The 15,988-nt window shown below is 35.9% G+C and overlaps 1 protein-coding gene across 1 annotated transcript in view; it reads right to left on the bottom strand.

Moving 5' to 3' along the window:
* LOC135637727 (1,4-alpha-glucan-branching enzyme 1, chloroplastic/amyloplastic) overlaps nt 1-15,203 on the bottom strand; it is a 71,885-nt gene extending 56,682 nt beyond the window's left edge. Inside the window, exons 1-4 of the mRNA XM_065150479.1 lie at nt 15,093-15,203; nt 14,808-14,891; nt 7,994-8,115; nt 4,581-4,700 (exon numbers count right to left, since the gene is read on the bottom strand). Coding sequence (XP_065006551.1) covers nt 4,581-4,700; nt 7,994-8,115; nt 14,808-14,891; nt 15,093-15,203 — 437 coding nt within the window. The remainder of the gene's footprint in view (nt 1-4,580; nt 4,701-7,993; nt 8,116-14,807; nt 14,892-15,092) is intronic.
* Between the last annotated feature and the right edge of the window lie 785 nt (nt 15,204-15,988).

Below are 15,988 nucleotides of genomic sequence, written 5' to 3'. Positions count from 1 at the left end.
CCAAATCTATTAAAGAATTACTTCAAGTTGGGGTGAAAACTTCTTGCATTCCAGAAGTTCGATGGCATTCAGAAGGTGAATCATAGTAGCTAACTCAATGCAAGGAGTGCAAACACTTCAAGTGCTTCAGAAATGTGAGCAAAGAGCAGGCGAAGGTCAGTAACCAGCTCGATGCATGGAGTACAACCCTTGAGGAGGCGGGCGAAGTCAAGTAACCATTGCCTTCTCAACTCTTAAAAGAATGGGTGAAACCAAGTACCCCAATTCGCTAATATATCCAACAGAGGAGCGCTGCACAGGTTCAAAGACCCTTCGAAATGAATGAAAGACAATAGTTATCAAATCCTCACCAATGGTGATCAGTGCTACTGAGAGTAGATTATCCACTTCATTTCCCAACAGAATGCCAATCGAAAGCGAAAGTGATGCGAATTTACTTGGAAGTGACAACTAAATGAAAGAAGAGTCGATGGACATTTTGTGGAGGAAGGACCCAAAACTTCAAAAGTTTGTGAGGCGATGCTCGTTAAAGTTCCAACAAGCATCCACCCAGTTCAAGCAGTATGTGGTATTTGAGAGACTGGCGAATAATAAGGATGGTCTTTTCCTTCATTTGGAGGATCCGCAGGAATCAACAAGAATCAACACAACTCAGCCAACCCTACACTAGAGTCAAAGTTATTGGCGAGTTGAAACAGTGTAGCGGATCAAAAGTTCGACTACTCAACAACAGCAGCGGAGAGCAGTTGGGAGCCAAGAGGCGCATTACAGCTAGAGCAGAAGATTAAAGACTCAGCAAAGGCGAGGAGTTGCAGTATCGGCAAAAGGGTTCGACGAGGACGTCGAAGGAACAAGTGGGGGAGAATGTCACAGTGAAAGTTCTAAATAGGATGTTTGATGTAGTACTAATGTATGTCCATGTCTTTCTGTTTGTTCATGCTTTGCACAGCATATAGAGGAATGGTCGAAGGCTTAACAACCCCATTTTAGTTGGGTTTGGTGGCCTTCTTAGGCTTGTAAATAAAGGTCGTGTCATGTAGACACTTGTGAGAGATATTTGGTCTATAGTGGACCATTTTGACCCTTTGTTGTGCAACCGTTCAGAGCTTATAAAGTCTATTTGTAATTTGCATTGTCTATGAAGTGTTTTCGGAAATGTTTGCTTATGGATCCCGAGTGAGGCCTCTTCTCTAACCCGTTTTCTATTTTGTAGGTCCTAAGGGACCATGAGAGGCTTCGGGGAGGCTGACCTTTGTGGACGGACACGCAAGGGTGCCGCATGACTTAGGCAAAACCAGCTAAGTCCATGACAATATGTCCATGATGTTTTCGAGTGTTTTATCATAGTTAACATGTACGAGGTATAAAGTACCATCACCGGTCCTATTTTGATTTATTGTCAATTTTTTGTTTCATGTTTTTGTCATAAACCTTGAAAACATTTATGGCTGTGTGATGCCGCATGGAGGGTAAATTAGCCAAAACAATCCTATTCTCATGTGTCATGGGCTGATTTTTGCATAACAGTCTTAATATGTGAAACATCTACTATCTCAACACCCTAGAACCCTCGAATAGCACCAGGCCTTCTGGCTGATGGCCTTATGGTGCGAAACATCAACTGTCTTAGTACCTTGGAACCCTTGGGATGGATGGAGCCTTGGTTATATGTTTAAGGGGTGGTACAACATCTTTAGTGTGCCTACTTTCTATACAACAAAAGTACTAACATTGGGCTTTCACCTTTGTATGCAACCATTTAATCTAGTTTCGAGAGCATTTTGTGCCCAATAAAAGCTAGTTTCTTGATGGTACTTGCGATCTCAGTTATCTTGTCCTTTTATATATGACGATGGTATATTACCCATACATTCACTTTTCTGACCTTTTTTTCTCTATATAAGTCCTTTGTGAACTACACGAGGTTAAGGTTTAGGATGACCCTTACAAATGAATATCACTTGGGTGTCACACGCGTTAGGCAATTCTAACTAAGGATGTGACAGAGTGGTGGCTACCATTTGGAGGGTCCACACTCGATCTAAGAAAGCCTACAGCGTGTGTGCTTTCACAAACTACAGCATTGAGAGTAATTGGTCCTCGATTCACACTAAGGTCCAAAATATGCTATTACATACACAATTGGAGAAGCTTGTATATGTGCACCGCATCTAAGGCTATGGTGTGCAATGTGCCAAGCTTGATGAGGAATCAAAGAAGCTGGAGATTGATCTCTTTAACTTCTAGTTCCACGACAAAGATTCTCAATCAATGTTGGAATGGATCGAAGCAATAGAGAACCTAGGGGATCCTATATACTTGATGAGGCAAGAGACCCCACATTCATCTCATTTTATCACCAAGGTTATAAAAGAAGAAAAATATCCCAATATGAGAAAGATCCCCCTTGGTCAGAACTTGGTGATTGGACAATCTCAAGTCAGTCTAGTCGAGGTTAAGATACCCAACAATTACAGTCAACCGTGTAGCATACAAAAGCGAAGGGGGAGGCAATAACATCTAGCGATCTGAATCAACAAGCAATTATTTTAGTCTAATGATGAGACACCTCCACACGGCACTTCGTGAGGTTTGTAAAGATAATAGTGATGTCAACAGTAGTGCCTCGATCGACAATGGCCAATTAATGGTTCTGTCTGCTTAATCTCAGGCATTTTACACGTCACACAAGATACAAATCATAAAGCCTGAGGATCCACACATATTGTTTATAGTCACAAAAGTAAAGGAAAGGAGAGGGCAGTTAACGACTTCAAACAGATGTGACAAAGTCTCTATGATCTAGACACAAATAAGAGCTCACTGAATTCGCAACCTTCATATAATAGAGGATCCTATGACCAATATATATACAATGATAGTTGATCTTATTTGTATTTGACCAATCATTCTTACGATAAAAAGAAATAGATCAACAGTGTTAGTAGAAGTTTTGATATACTCCAACCTCCCCACCACTACAAGTTCCGATGTTCGAGGAGGCTCCTCCGACATGTGTCATTCATGATAATCAGACAATAATTATTACCACAGTGATACATTGATGACATATAATTTACCAATACACTATGTTATATGAGTAGTTTCAAGATTGGATCTAACAGACACACCATATCAATACACAAATTCATAAAATTGAGGATTCCAATCCATCAATTGTAGAGTACAGCCATTCATTTTGGTAGTAGAAGCAAGTACAAGCTGCTTCCGTTTATTACTTAATTTATTAAAATTATAAAATTTTGACACATAATATAGCATATGAACTCATATATGATTCAAGATCAACGAAGGAAATGAAGGAACATTTGGCAAAATTGTTCCTCAACGATCCATAAAAGATAAATTCGTTATCTTATCCTTATGTGCACTTTATTCTTATTGAAATTGAATCAAAATTGACTCAATTAGGATTAAGGTCAAAATAAGTTTTTAAATTTTTAGATTTCGACTATTTTTTAGTGAATTTCACAAAAATGATACAGATCGGCACATATCAATCAGGACCAAGACTGACATTGTCAATTGGCATGAGATGACAATCCTTGGTATAATATGCTCAAAAGTTGGCTAAGTTTAAAATTGGGCCAACTTTCTACTTTATTTACTTTCATAGTTAACTGAATTTCTTAATTTCTCTCTGTGCACAATGGAAGAATATAGGTTCAAAACCTCAAATAACCACTGGAGTAGGTCAAAAGCCAATAACGATAATTATTTTTACAAGAAAAAAATCAAAACCTTTAGAATTACAACAATAATGGTAGCATATATTATACCTTTAAATCACAATCCCATCACAAGAGAAAAAGAACGAAACCTCAACTTGTATATAAAGAGAGAGAGAGAGAGAGAGAGAGAGAGAGAGAGAGAGAGAGAGAGAAGAAAGAAGAACAAGGTGGTGAACCAATTTAAGCATCCCTTATTAAGTATTAATTCAATGCAATTCATCAATCTCTGCCAAATTGATATTTGTATAGCTATTCAGTATATAAATTCATGTATTACTCTGCATGTGCCTACCAGCCAAGCCATAGAACTAAATACTAACTAAGCTCTTTGTGAAACTGCTCCAGTAAGTATTCTGCCATCAGCAACAAATTGTCGGACAAGGACTTCTCCAATAAAGTTAATCATCATCTTGTTTGAGGACTTTTACACCTTTCATTTAGTCAATTCTTTCAGAATCTTTTAAGATTTTCTCTTAACTAGTGATCAAATGAGGTTAATCTTCATGAGTATCATATCATCATTCTACCACCAATAATGATATGAGAATCTAATTCAAATCAATAAGCAAAAACTGTGATGCCAACAAACATATTAAGCTTCTAGAATTCGAATAATATAAAATACTATTGGAAAAAACCTAAAGGAAGGTAAGACAAGCAAATATGCATATGCATATCGAGCATATCGAGTACTTACTGAGAATTAACATCATCCACAAGTGTAAGTCTCAACAAGTTATATACGAGTAAAGAACAAAAACGAATGGCATTCCATTTATTTTGTTCATAGAATATTTCAAATTACACTAAAAAAACTTCATGAGTCACCTGTGAACAATATCCATGAGAACAAGAAGACCTAGCTCATGAGCTCTGTCAATCAAGGACTTGAGTTCATCTGGTGTTCCGAAACGGCTGCTGGGTGCAAAAAAGTTGGTAACATGATACCTGCAACAAGTAATAATGCGAATGTGGTTGTTAGACACCAATGGAAGAAAAAACTCAGCATTAGGATGGGCCAATGAACAGGCATTAAATGTTTCCAGAAAGATCCCCCATAATGAAATATATTTCAATATCTTTAGTGGTAAATCAGACAACTGGTGTTAACCAATAAACAAATATGTACTCAAGCTTGAAGTAATCAGTATTGCATGAACAGGTTTCTAGTCATCTCACCAAAAACTGGCAATCTTCTTGGTATTTCCTCTTATATAAGCATAATGAAAAGATCTTTTTTCAAGCCTGGGTGAAAAGGGAATCCTTAGCAACTACTATACTGCAGAACTAAAATTCTAGCTGATAAATAATTCCAAGTATTGTTGGTCAGCCACAGACATGATATGCTTAGGACACCATACTCCATATGGCACTGTCCCACATTTGCAGATGGAAAAAAAGAAGTGTGAGGGATGTTCAAATTTTATTTCGTTCCTATAAAAGTAGCAACAAGAAATATATTGCTTTCTGGCATACAACACTCACTCGTGCCAAATTGAACTGAAATGAATATATACTTTTCTAGTTTTCTTTCATGTCATAAAACACTCTCTCATGCCAAAATATGATTAACAGCAATTTGTGCATCATAAGCTACATCACAACAAGCTAGTATTAGCATAATATTCAATAAACAATACCAAAAGTTGGACCAGCAAAGGGCTCATCTCCAATGCAAATAGAATTCCAGTTCAATTCATAACCTCTTTAAAGTTGCAGATTATACCATCCTTTATGATGGTCTGTGGCGATCCCATGCTTTACCATCCCCTTTCATGTAAGTCATCTCCATGATACTCTGATTATTATAAAAACTTCAATGGGAAAAGTTCTTTTCTTTAACAGAAAATGAACATTAAAAGGGATCTTGTTGCTTTCTGCATGCTAAATCACGGTTTGAAGTTTGGTGTAGCGTACCGAGTTTTGGAAAAAGCCTAAAAAAGGCTGAACAACAAAAAAATGCTCGCTTGTGCCGAGCCTGTACCGGACGTAGTACGCAATACAAGACCTCTACCGCTAGGTACTCGTTCCATACCGAGTGTGCCATTTGGTTTACCTGGTCCATGTACCAATAACCTATTGGACTGGTAAATATTGTCATACCAAACAGTATTGCAAACTTGTACTAGATATAAGAAAGCAGCTTAGATGTCTAGATATAGAATATCCATAACGTTTATATGACAATAGCTACTCATCATTGAAATGACCAACCAAGATTGATGTCTCCCACAATCATAGCCAGTGACAAAAAGACCATCTTGAGTGTCAGAATTATACAAGAACAACAACAACAAAAAGCCATAATATCATATTGATTTGGGGTCAGCTATATAGATATTTTTTCTGCCATTGGACACTATATAGAAAATTATCCTTAATTAAATCAAGACACTGAAATTTTTATTTATAGTTGCTAATAAATTCTTTTTATGTCTCTCTCCATGCTATTACATCATTAATACTAATACAGACATCTTTCCTATATTTTATTATATTCCTAATTGTTCACAAAAGACAATATTTGTTTTTCTATCTTTACTAGTAACTCCATATATCCATTAATACAAGTTTTACATATATTGCTTCTTAATTATCTCCAAAACTCAGATCCATGGCTGACCTAACAAATGTCTTATAATTTTTTTAATCTAAAGATACCCCTCTCAACTGTAATTAATCAGATTTTACTCAATGAATAATATCTTCATTAATAGAGGGCAAGCCTTAGTATAGTGGAAATTTACTCCTTTGTAACCTGGGAACCAGGATTTGCATCACAAAAATAACCTCTATTTCTATATCTAGAGACAAGAAATATATTGACCTCCCACCTCGTAGACTCAGATACAACACTGTCTTCATTAACCTCTCTATCATGTTAAATAATGAAGATAAGATACCTAAAATTTTTATTAGAAATAGTATTCCCTCTATCTTAACTATATCCTCAATTCTTCTTTTGGTATTACTAAAATTATATCTCATATATTCAATCTTATTCTTACTTGTTTTAAAATCTTTAGCTTATAAGGTTTGTCTGTATAATTCAAAACTATAATTAACTCAATTTAATGTCAGAATTATAGCATCTATAAAATATGATACTGTTCTTTATTCAAAAATTGTTAATGTTTGGCAGAATCTTACGCTTCCATGATATACTCTTACGGAATGAATCATATAAATAGCATGATATGGACCACAATCACCCACTAATAGTTCGCTTGCATCGGTTGTATATATGCAATTTAACCAAAAGTATGATATACTTAACAATCCACTATACACGATCTTTGCCCAGATCACTTCTCAAGAATGTCTCTCTTCCTCTTCCTCTTCGTCTTCCTATTCCTCCTTCCTTCTTCCTCCTCCACCGCTTTCTCTTCTTCCCTTCCTTTTCTTCCTCTCTAAAACACCGGTCTCCTACCGATGCACCATGTGTTGGTACACCGATCAATGACCAGTATATACCAGTCCAACAAATCTCCGAGATGGGTCCAGTACCCAAAATGATAAACCCTAATTTTAACAATAACTCTATATAGTATATACTAAATAGGATTATTAAAGAATTGATTTAGCTAAAAAAGATGGATTAGAAGGAAGGGGATAGGAGACCTCTGATCTTTCCTTCAAAACAGTTTCAATTTTACCAAGGTTCGTCGTACCGTACCGTACCGGCATTTCGACCCGGGCTCGGTATGGTATGGTACCGGTGTACCGGGCGGTACATCAAGGCATACCGAGCGGTACACCTTGGTGTACCGAATAATTTTATACATTTTTATACTGTAGCAGTGCTACAGTATATTATTGTAGCACTATAGCAATGCTACAGTATAATACTGTAGCACTGTAACGGTTCCGGGCGGTTCGCGTACCGGTAACTCTCGGACCGGTACATATCGCCCAGTACGGGCGGTGTGCTTCGGTATGACAGACCTTGAATTTTACACCAGATGAACAAATCTGCATGCATTAAAATCCCATACATGAATCGTCATCATTCAAACATAAAAAGAAGTTACACAAAAAGAAAAACGAACGCAATAAATAGCCAATAAACTAATACCAGACTAACTAAACACATGGTAGCGTCAAGGTAATTTGGTTGATATTTTATTATGTCAGTTTTGGCAATCACTGAATTTTGAAACTAATATTTTCTTCCTTGAAGCAATATACGCAACCATATGAAGAAATGAGGAAATAGAAAATGTAAGACACAAAAATAGTACCCAAAGCTTGCATAATACGAGTGCTCCTGTATGGCCATTATCTGAACAGCATTGTACCCAAGCCTCTTGATTCGAGGCAGCACATCATCCCTAAAGCTAGTATACGTGTTAATCTTGGGCTCCTGCATATGTCCATAGATTAGCAAGCAAGAAGATTTTTTTCATGTTGTAACTAAAAAGACAAAATAATAACTGTTAGTTCAGAATCCCATAATCCGAGATGCTTATTTTGCATCCTATTTCAAGGAAGTAGCATTCATTTGACCACTTAAAATGAATTCCAACTTCAGTGATCAGAATAAAAGAAAAAACTCATAAAATATGAACCTAGAGTAGGATTCTGATATTATATATTGTCTTTTTCAATCCAAGAAGCCTAGTAGTAATCTAAGCACTAGGGAAAAAAATTATCAATTATTAATTACATTTTACAAGTAAAAGCCTGAAGTCCTCCAGAGCCATCTGCATTCTTTACAAGTAAAAGAGCAAGTAACGATACCAAACCATTTTAAACAACATATCAATTTCAATTGTACTCAGTGATACTATGAAGATGACAGAAATTAGATACATGATTTGGGAGTATTAAGAGTAAAATGTGTAAATTTACTATGCTCAACATTTCAGTTTCTTCCTCTTCTCCCACCCTATCTCTTAAACCTAAGTTGGTTCAATTATTAAACAATATGCTTGAACTGATATTCTTCAAACAGGCAAGCACCAGCCTAAGATGAAGCGGAAAGAATGACCAACAGATAACCTACATCATGGATCGTTGTGCCACCATGTACCAGGCAGTACAGGTAGTATGTACGGGTTCGATAGGGACTGGCACACAGACCACCCTATATTGAGTGGTCCATAACAGGGGACCTAGTATCGCTCGATACAGGGTCTATACCAATTGGACAATCGGAATACGACAATTACTGATCGACACCAATCCATAACAAGGAATCCCATATTGCACGATACAGGTCTATACCAATTGGAACGGTCAAAATCTGATTGTTATCGACCTATACTAGTCAATAACAATCAGATTTCAATCGAAACCAATCAATGGCTAGGATTTGTTGAATTCAAATGGTCGAGTTGACTGTTTGAACCAAATCTAAGGGTTTTTAGATCCTTTCTACCTCTCATCCTCTCCCCTTTCACTCTCTCTAACCATCTACTCTCTCAATCACTTTCTCACACACATACTTCTCTCATTATCTCATTTGCAGTCTCTTGAACTCCACAAAGCTGTAATTTATGGATTGGATTAAGCTTAGGAGGCAAATTAGGAAGGATTAATAGTTAAGTTGGAGGAAGAACTCTCTACTCAAATATATGCGTCTTTTACTCAATTTTTGATAATTTATGAGATGATTAAGCCTATTCTATTTTCTCAATGTCTAATATGTTGTCTAAGGTCTATATGATAATAGAATAGTATTAATTAGGGAGCAATTAAGGCCTTTAATATTGTGATTAGTATATTTAATGTTTTTTTTTAATTAGACATTTAATTGGTCAAATCTTTATATTTCATGTATATTAAGATTATTTACATATTTGTGATGTTATAATAGATTTAATTAGGTTTTAATTAAGTCTTTTAATGCTATGATTAATGATTTTAATGATGATTTAATCAAAATTTGATCCATATTAGATCAATTCAATGTCTTTAATATATATTAGAGTGTTGGGCATGTTTATAGTGGTGAAAAAATACTAATTAGGGATTAATTAACTATGTTAATTCTGTGATTAATGTATTTTTCAGTGTGTTTAATCAAAATTTGATCCATATTGGGTCAATTAAATGTCTTTAATGTTCGTTAGAATGTTTGACATGTTTATAGTAATGAAAGAGGAATAATTAAAGAGTGATTAACTTTGTTATTGTGGGATTAGTATATTTAGTGATGATTCCATTGTAATTTGACTTATATTGGATCAAATTTATGTATTTAGAGCCTCTTAGGCTGTTTAACATATTTATAGTGGTTAAATAGGGCTAATTAGGATTTAATTAGGTTTTTTAATATTGTAATCAGTGTATTTAATGATAAATGTATCATTATTTGACCCTTTATTGGGTCAATTTTATGTATTTAATAATTATTAGTGTTTGGCATGTTTATTATGGTAAAAGAGGGCTAATTAAGGAGTAATTGGTGTTTTTAATGCTATGATTAGTGTATTTAATTATGAATTCATCATAATTTGACCTATACTGAGTCAATTCTATGTATTTAATGCCGAATAGGTTGATTGACATATTTATAGTGGTAAAATAGGGTTTATTACAAATAATCGCAACTTGTTCTTTCAAATTAGGGCTAATCGCAGCTTGCTTATTTGATTCAATCTTGGTAGGAACATGACACCAAAAAGAATAGACATTTGATGATGCTTGGGATCATGCCTAAAAGATAGACGAGAACCATCATCATTGATAGTGCATTTATTGTGACTACATCGACAAGGATAGATGAATCACCATAGTGAAGATGTATTTGGTCGGTGGATATCTCAATGTTGCAAAATGTAAGAAGTTTCTGACGGAGGTCCATAAATCATTTCAAGACAAGTTATAATAGGCAAGGGAAGATATAATTAAAAAGAAGAAAAAAGCTAAGAAAGAATATTACAAGCCTATGCATAAACCGGTTTACGATGAATATGAGGCCACGGCGATGATATTGACCAAGATCTTAGAGCTGGTATTTGTGCATCACTGGAGCATTAATATATGTATGAGGAAGCAATGAGGCATCGATGATCAGACTCACAATAGGAGCATGGCAGTGATAGTGGGTCTACGCCAGAAGGATTTCAACGGTCAACCAACATGAGGTAGCTAACTGCCCCCCTTCAATTGGGCCAGATTGATAATATGAGGTAGGGTAGAACCCACGATTTTATCAGAGGACTTGGAAGGAGGTTAGCACCATATATTATTGATATTAATCTGCAAGCCTATCCTCCACAAACAGTGAAGCAGACATGGATTGACGATGTATAAACAAAAGAAAAGAAGCGAGACATTGGGAAGGCAATAGCTTGATGGTTCAACTTCTATATGATTCCAGCAAACACAGCCAAAGTTTCATATTTTTAAAGCATAATCTCGTTTATTTAAAAGGCTGGTGCATATTACCAGCAAACACAATCTAGAATGTTGATTATAAACTATAATTGACATTAATTATTTGTTATGCTAATAAAATCCTATTTAGATCTTTTTGCAGTCGAGTGGTGGCTATAATTTGGAGGGGACACATCAAATTTAAGGAAGGTTGTTGTCCATGTATTTTCACAAGCGATGACATTGAGTGGTTATGAGCGTAACTCGCAACATGTTAACATATGCATTGATTTATACAAATGTCCACAACAGACTATTGTATAAATGATTGGAGAAATTAAAATATATCTACTACAACATTCGACTAAAGTTGCAGTGTGACGAGCTGGACAAGGAGCTAGAGGAACTAGAAATCGATCCCATTGACCTCCAATACTACAACGAAGATTCACAATTGTTATTAAAGTGGGTCGAAGCAGCTGAGAACAAAGAGAATCCTCTACTTAATGAGATAGAAGATCCTCCACATCCTTCATATTTTATCACCAAGGCAATAGAAGAAGAGGAAGCACAACCTCAGTAGGAGGAAGATTGTGCTCGATCAAAACATGGTGGGTGGCAGTAGAATCAGTCAAACTATTGGAAAGAATCGGGTCAGGTGACAAGACACCCTTTCAATCGCATTCAACAACCCGCTTAGTCTGGAGACATGGTAGCAACATGAACAATAGTGCCTCAACCGATGATGCAATGGCATCAAGGAGTCGTCTACACAGTTTGAGGGTGGTGCATGGATTAAGGAGCAGTATTTTATGCATGACATCCAAGATTTAGATTATAAAGTTCAACTGGGTATTTGTTAAGTTTATATACGGAAGGGAAAGGGGAAGGCAGTGGATGACTTTGAGCAGATGCAACAGAGCCTACATGACGTAGACACAAAGCGGAACTTGTCGAATTCACAATTGTCGTATTATAAAGAATCTTACGACCAACAGAAGTACAATGGTAGTTGGTCATTCTTCTCCGAGCAGCAATACAATGATGGATATTAAGATACGGTGCAACTAACCAATGGAAAAAGTAGAAGTTTCGGCATTCTCCAACCTTCACTCCAATGCATGCTACAATAATAGTTGTCTTAGGAGTCGTCTCGGACACATGTGATTCATAATGATCAAACTATGACCATCACCACTTTGATGCATCAATAGCATATGGTGTATAGTATATTATGTTATCAGATCAATTTCAGGATTGGGTCTGAGAAACATATCTAATTGATATACCGATACATAAAATCGAGGACTCCGATTCACCGCTCGTGGAGTCCTATTGTTCTTTTTTGTGGTAGAATCAAGTATATTCATTTATCGATTACTTGATTCATTTGAATAATAAAGTTTAAGTTATTTCACTAATAATCTAACAATTCAAATAATTTCTTTATAGATTCAATACCAATAGAAGATGGTATGGAATGTACCATAAACCAAGGTTCGCCGTATCGTACCGTACCGACGTTTCGACCCGGGCTCGGTACCGGTACGGTACGGTATACCGAGCGGTACACCTGGGTGTACCGAGCACTCTAGCAGTGCTACAGTACTGCTACAGTACCGGAACAGTAAGAGGCGGTCCGCGTACCGAAAGTTTGTCGGACCGGTACTGTTCGGTACGGCAAACCATGCCATAAACTACTCCTCAAAGTCTAAAAAAGATATATGCCACTATTCTTTTCTAATTTAGATTATTTTTGTAAAACTATAGTAAATTTATATTTATTTTAAACTTAAAAATCCTAATCTAACTTTTTCTATTTTTTAAGAATTTTTGGAGTTATTTTCAGCCAATTTTTTTTTACTATTGGTATGTCCTGCCATAATGACACATGATACGTTGGTACAGAACCGTACATACCGTACCATCGATCGGACAATACATCAATATGGACCAATACAGTGAACCTTGTCCTACACTCAATGAAAGGGACACTTGAGAGGCCGGAAAGTCACCCCACCTTTTCTACTATTTCTTGATTTCTCTTTTCTTTCGTCTTTTTCCTCCCCTGTTACCTTTCTCTCTTCCTTTCTTTTCCTCATTCAAAATTTTCTTTTCCTTGTTTGATCTGGCACCACTATGTTGGCATAATGGCTTACCTTGCAAGGTGATGACAGTGTTTGCAGCAACAACCAAACAGTACATAGGCTACTGCAAATTTTATAACCTTTCTTTTAATAGATTTTTTCAGTCTATAGATGTCAATATTGATAATTTTTATATCTGAGAAGCATATTTATAAGAAGGTATGGTATAGAGGCATCTTTGTATCAAGGTAGATTATAAAATCATGAATTAAAAGACATCATAAAAAGCTAAATGCATATTCAATAGCCCTTTCAAGCTAATTAGAACGAAATTGATGTCGCAGCACCAAGGATAGTGACTCAGTTAGAAAGTTGACATGATAAAAGGTTCATATGCATACACTAGCTAAACATGGGAATGCTAATTTCTGGTTACAAAATTACGAAATATAATGAGAATTGAACATCCTTTGAGAAACATGGTATACTATACATGCACCAACATACTATATTTGATGAAGATTGATTCATTTGAAAGATATGAGGATCCAAAGTTTTGCTAAAAGTCCTGTGCATTTAATAAAATTATAAGACTTCATTGAAACACAGAAGAAGATAACAATGTTGTATACACCATGAGGTACCAAAATAATGTTCCAAATCAAGAATGGCTAAATAACACTTGCAGTTGAAACTAATAATAACCTTCAGAACAAAAAATCTATGTAAATATATCCAAAAATCCATTCATTTCAACCCATTTGATCTCATTTTATTAAACTTTATGCAACTCACAATCTTAATATCTTTACACACTGTTACATCTTGAAGTAATTTCTTATAGCAATCACATAACCAAAGAAAAGATGTATATAAGACTATAGTTTGCCTTACCCGTCCGTACCGGTTTCGCCCAGCTATCAATATGGTACATATCGAGCTGTACCAAGTGTATCAACACATGATACATGGGGGCATACCGATGCATCGCTCATATCAATCTCTTGTTGGATCAATACATATTGTCCGTACTGAACGGTATGTCACAGTACGACAAACCTTGTATAAAGACAATCCATTGCATTTTTTATTCTCATCAAGGAATCAAATTTCAGTTGTATAGACCCAACCATGGACTGTTATTGGACCATGATGACTGGTACCAGACTACCTATAATTTTTATTATGTCTTCCTTTGATATTGGATGGTACATTTCAATATTAACACCCAGAATACTAGTGTCATCCCAATCTAACCATTTACCGAAACTCATATCCAATCGAGATTTAAATCCTTGATTCCCACTATCTTAGAGACTTGGTAACTAATTATATATTTCAGAGATAAGATGGTCTGAATTTGCAAATGCTGTAGTGACTAGGACAAGAGAAGATATCATTTAATATATGAAGGCAATGAATAAGAAACTTCATATTTATAGAAAGCAAAAAGGATCATAAAAAAAAGTTTGCAAATAATTATTATTTTTATGTTAACCCAAAAGAATCTTAGATTATATATCATGAACGAACTCTTTTTAATCAAAAACAAAATACCAGTGCAACTTGAAACATCTTATATAGATCATCATTAAGGAAAATATTACAAAATTAAACATTAACAATCAATGGGAGGCATTCATACCGGACTACTCATTCCAACATGTGACTCATAAATGCGCAATGATTTTGGAGCTTTCGGTTGAGGGTGTTGGAACACATACTTTTCCTGCAAATGCATTTTAAATTATTATAAAAATATATAGCCACACAAATCCAACCAATGCGCATACAAGACTTTTTAGATCCCATGATATAGAAGCAACAAAGAAGCAACCACATTGGTGTAAATAGATCCGTGCCAATTATTTTTAAAAAAAGAGGATAAAATTCGTACCAATGAAGAATAGCAGAAAATAAGATGATGTACCTCTTCTGGTGGATCATAGTATATTCCATTGTATGGTATTTCACCTGGGGCCTGTACGGAAAATTTGATCCAAGCAGGACTGGAGTCTTTGATGCCAGATGGAGTATCCATGCGTATCTATCATGTATTTTTCAATTGCTCAGAATCATTGTACTACCTTTGTCCCATTTATAAGCAGAAAAGTAGCTTTACACATCACAAATGCATTTCACGTATTTGTGAAATCTATTGACAATGGACACTTGACATACATATAAACAGGATAAGCAAGCACAAAAAAGAAAAAACAATAAGCATATCCTTCTGACATTAAGGATTTGGAAACTAACAATCTCTATTATGAAATTGCACGGTCTCACTTTAGACTTCGATACAATCTGAAAACTAAAGACATAATCTTGTTGTTTCTTAGTAACCATCGGTATATGATACCAAGCATTTATTGAGAAACTGTAACAACTTTGATGCTGCAAAGAACAATATTCTAGTTTTTCTTATAAACAAACAATCAAATCATGGTTTAAAACAAGATTCTCAATACCGTACCGGTATTTCGATCTGGGCTTGGTATCGATACGGTACGGTGTACCGAGCGGTACAACCAGGTGCACCGAACTGTAGCAGTGCTACAGTGCAGAGCTGCAGTGCACCGGTACAGGGCTACAGTTCAAATAACAGTGTTACATTACACTGCACAGGGCTACAGTGCACTGTAGCACTGCTACAGTGCGACCGGTACCGAATCGTTCGTGTACCGTTGACCTGTCGGACCGGTACGTACCACCCATATCGGGCGGTACGATTCGGTATGGCAAACCCTGGTTTAAACTATCAGAAACTATAGAATAGAATCATAAACCATATTCCACTTCAGATGTATCAACTGTTACATCCGA

The sequence above is a fragment of the Musa acuminata genome, chromosome BXJ3-5 (assembly GCF_036884655.1).
Source record: "Musa acuminata AAA Group cultivar baxijiao chromosome BXJ3-5, Cavendish_Baxijiao_AAA, whole genome shotgun sequence".
Lineage (NCBI taxonomy): Eukaryota > Viridiplantae > Streptophyta > Magnoliopsida > Zingiberales > Musaceae > Musa > Musa acuminata.
Note: the sequence above shows the minus strand (reverse complement) of the source record. Positions and strands in the feature narration are given on the sequence as shown.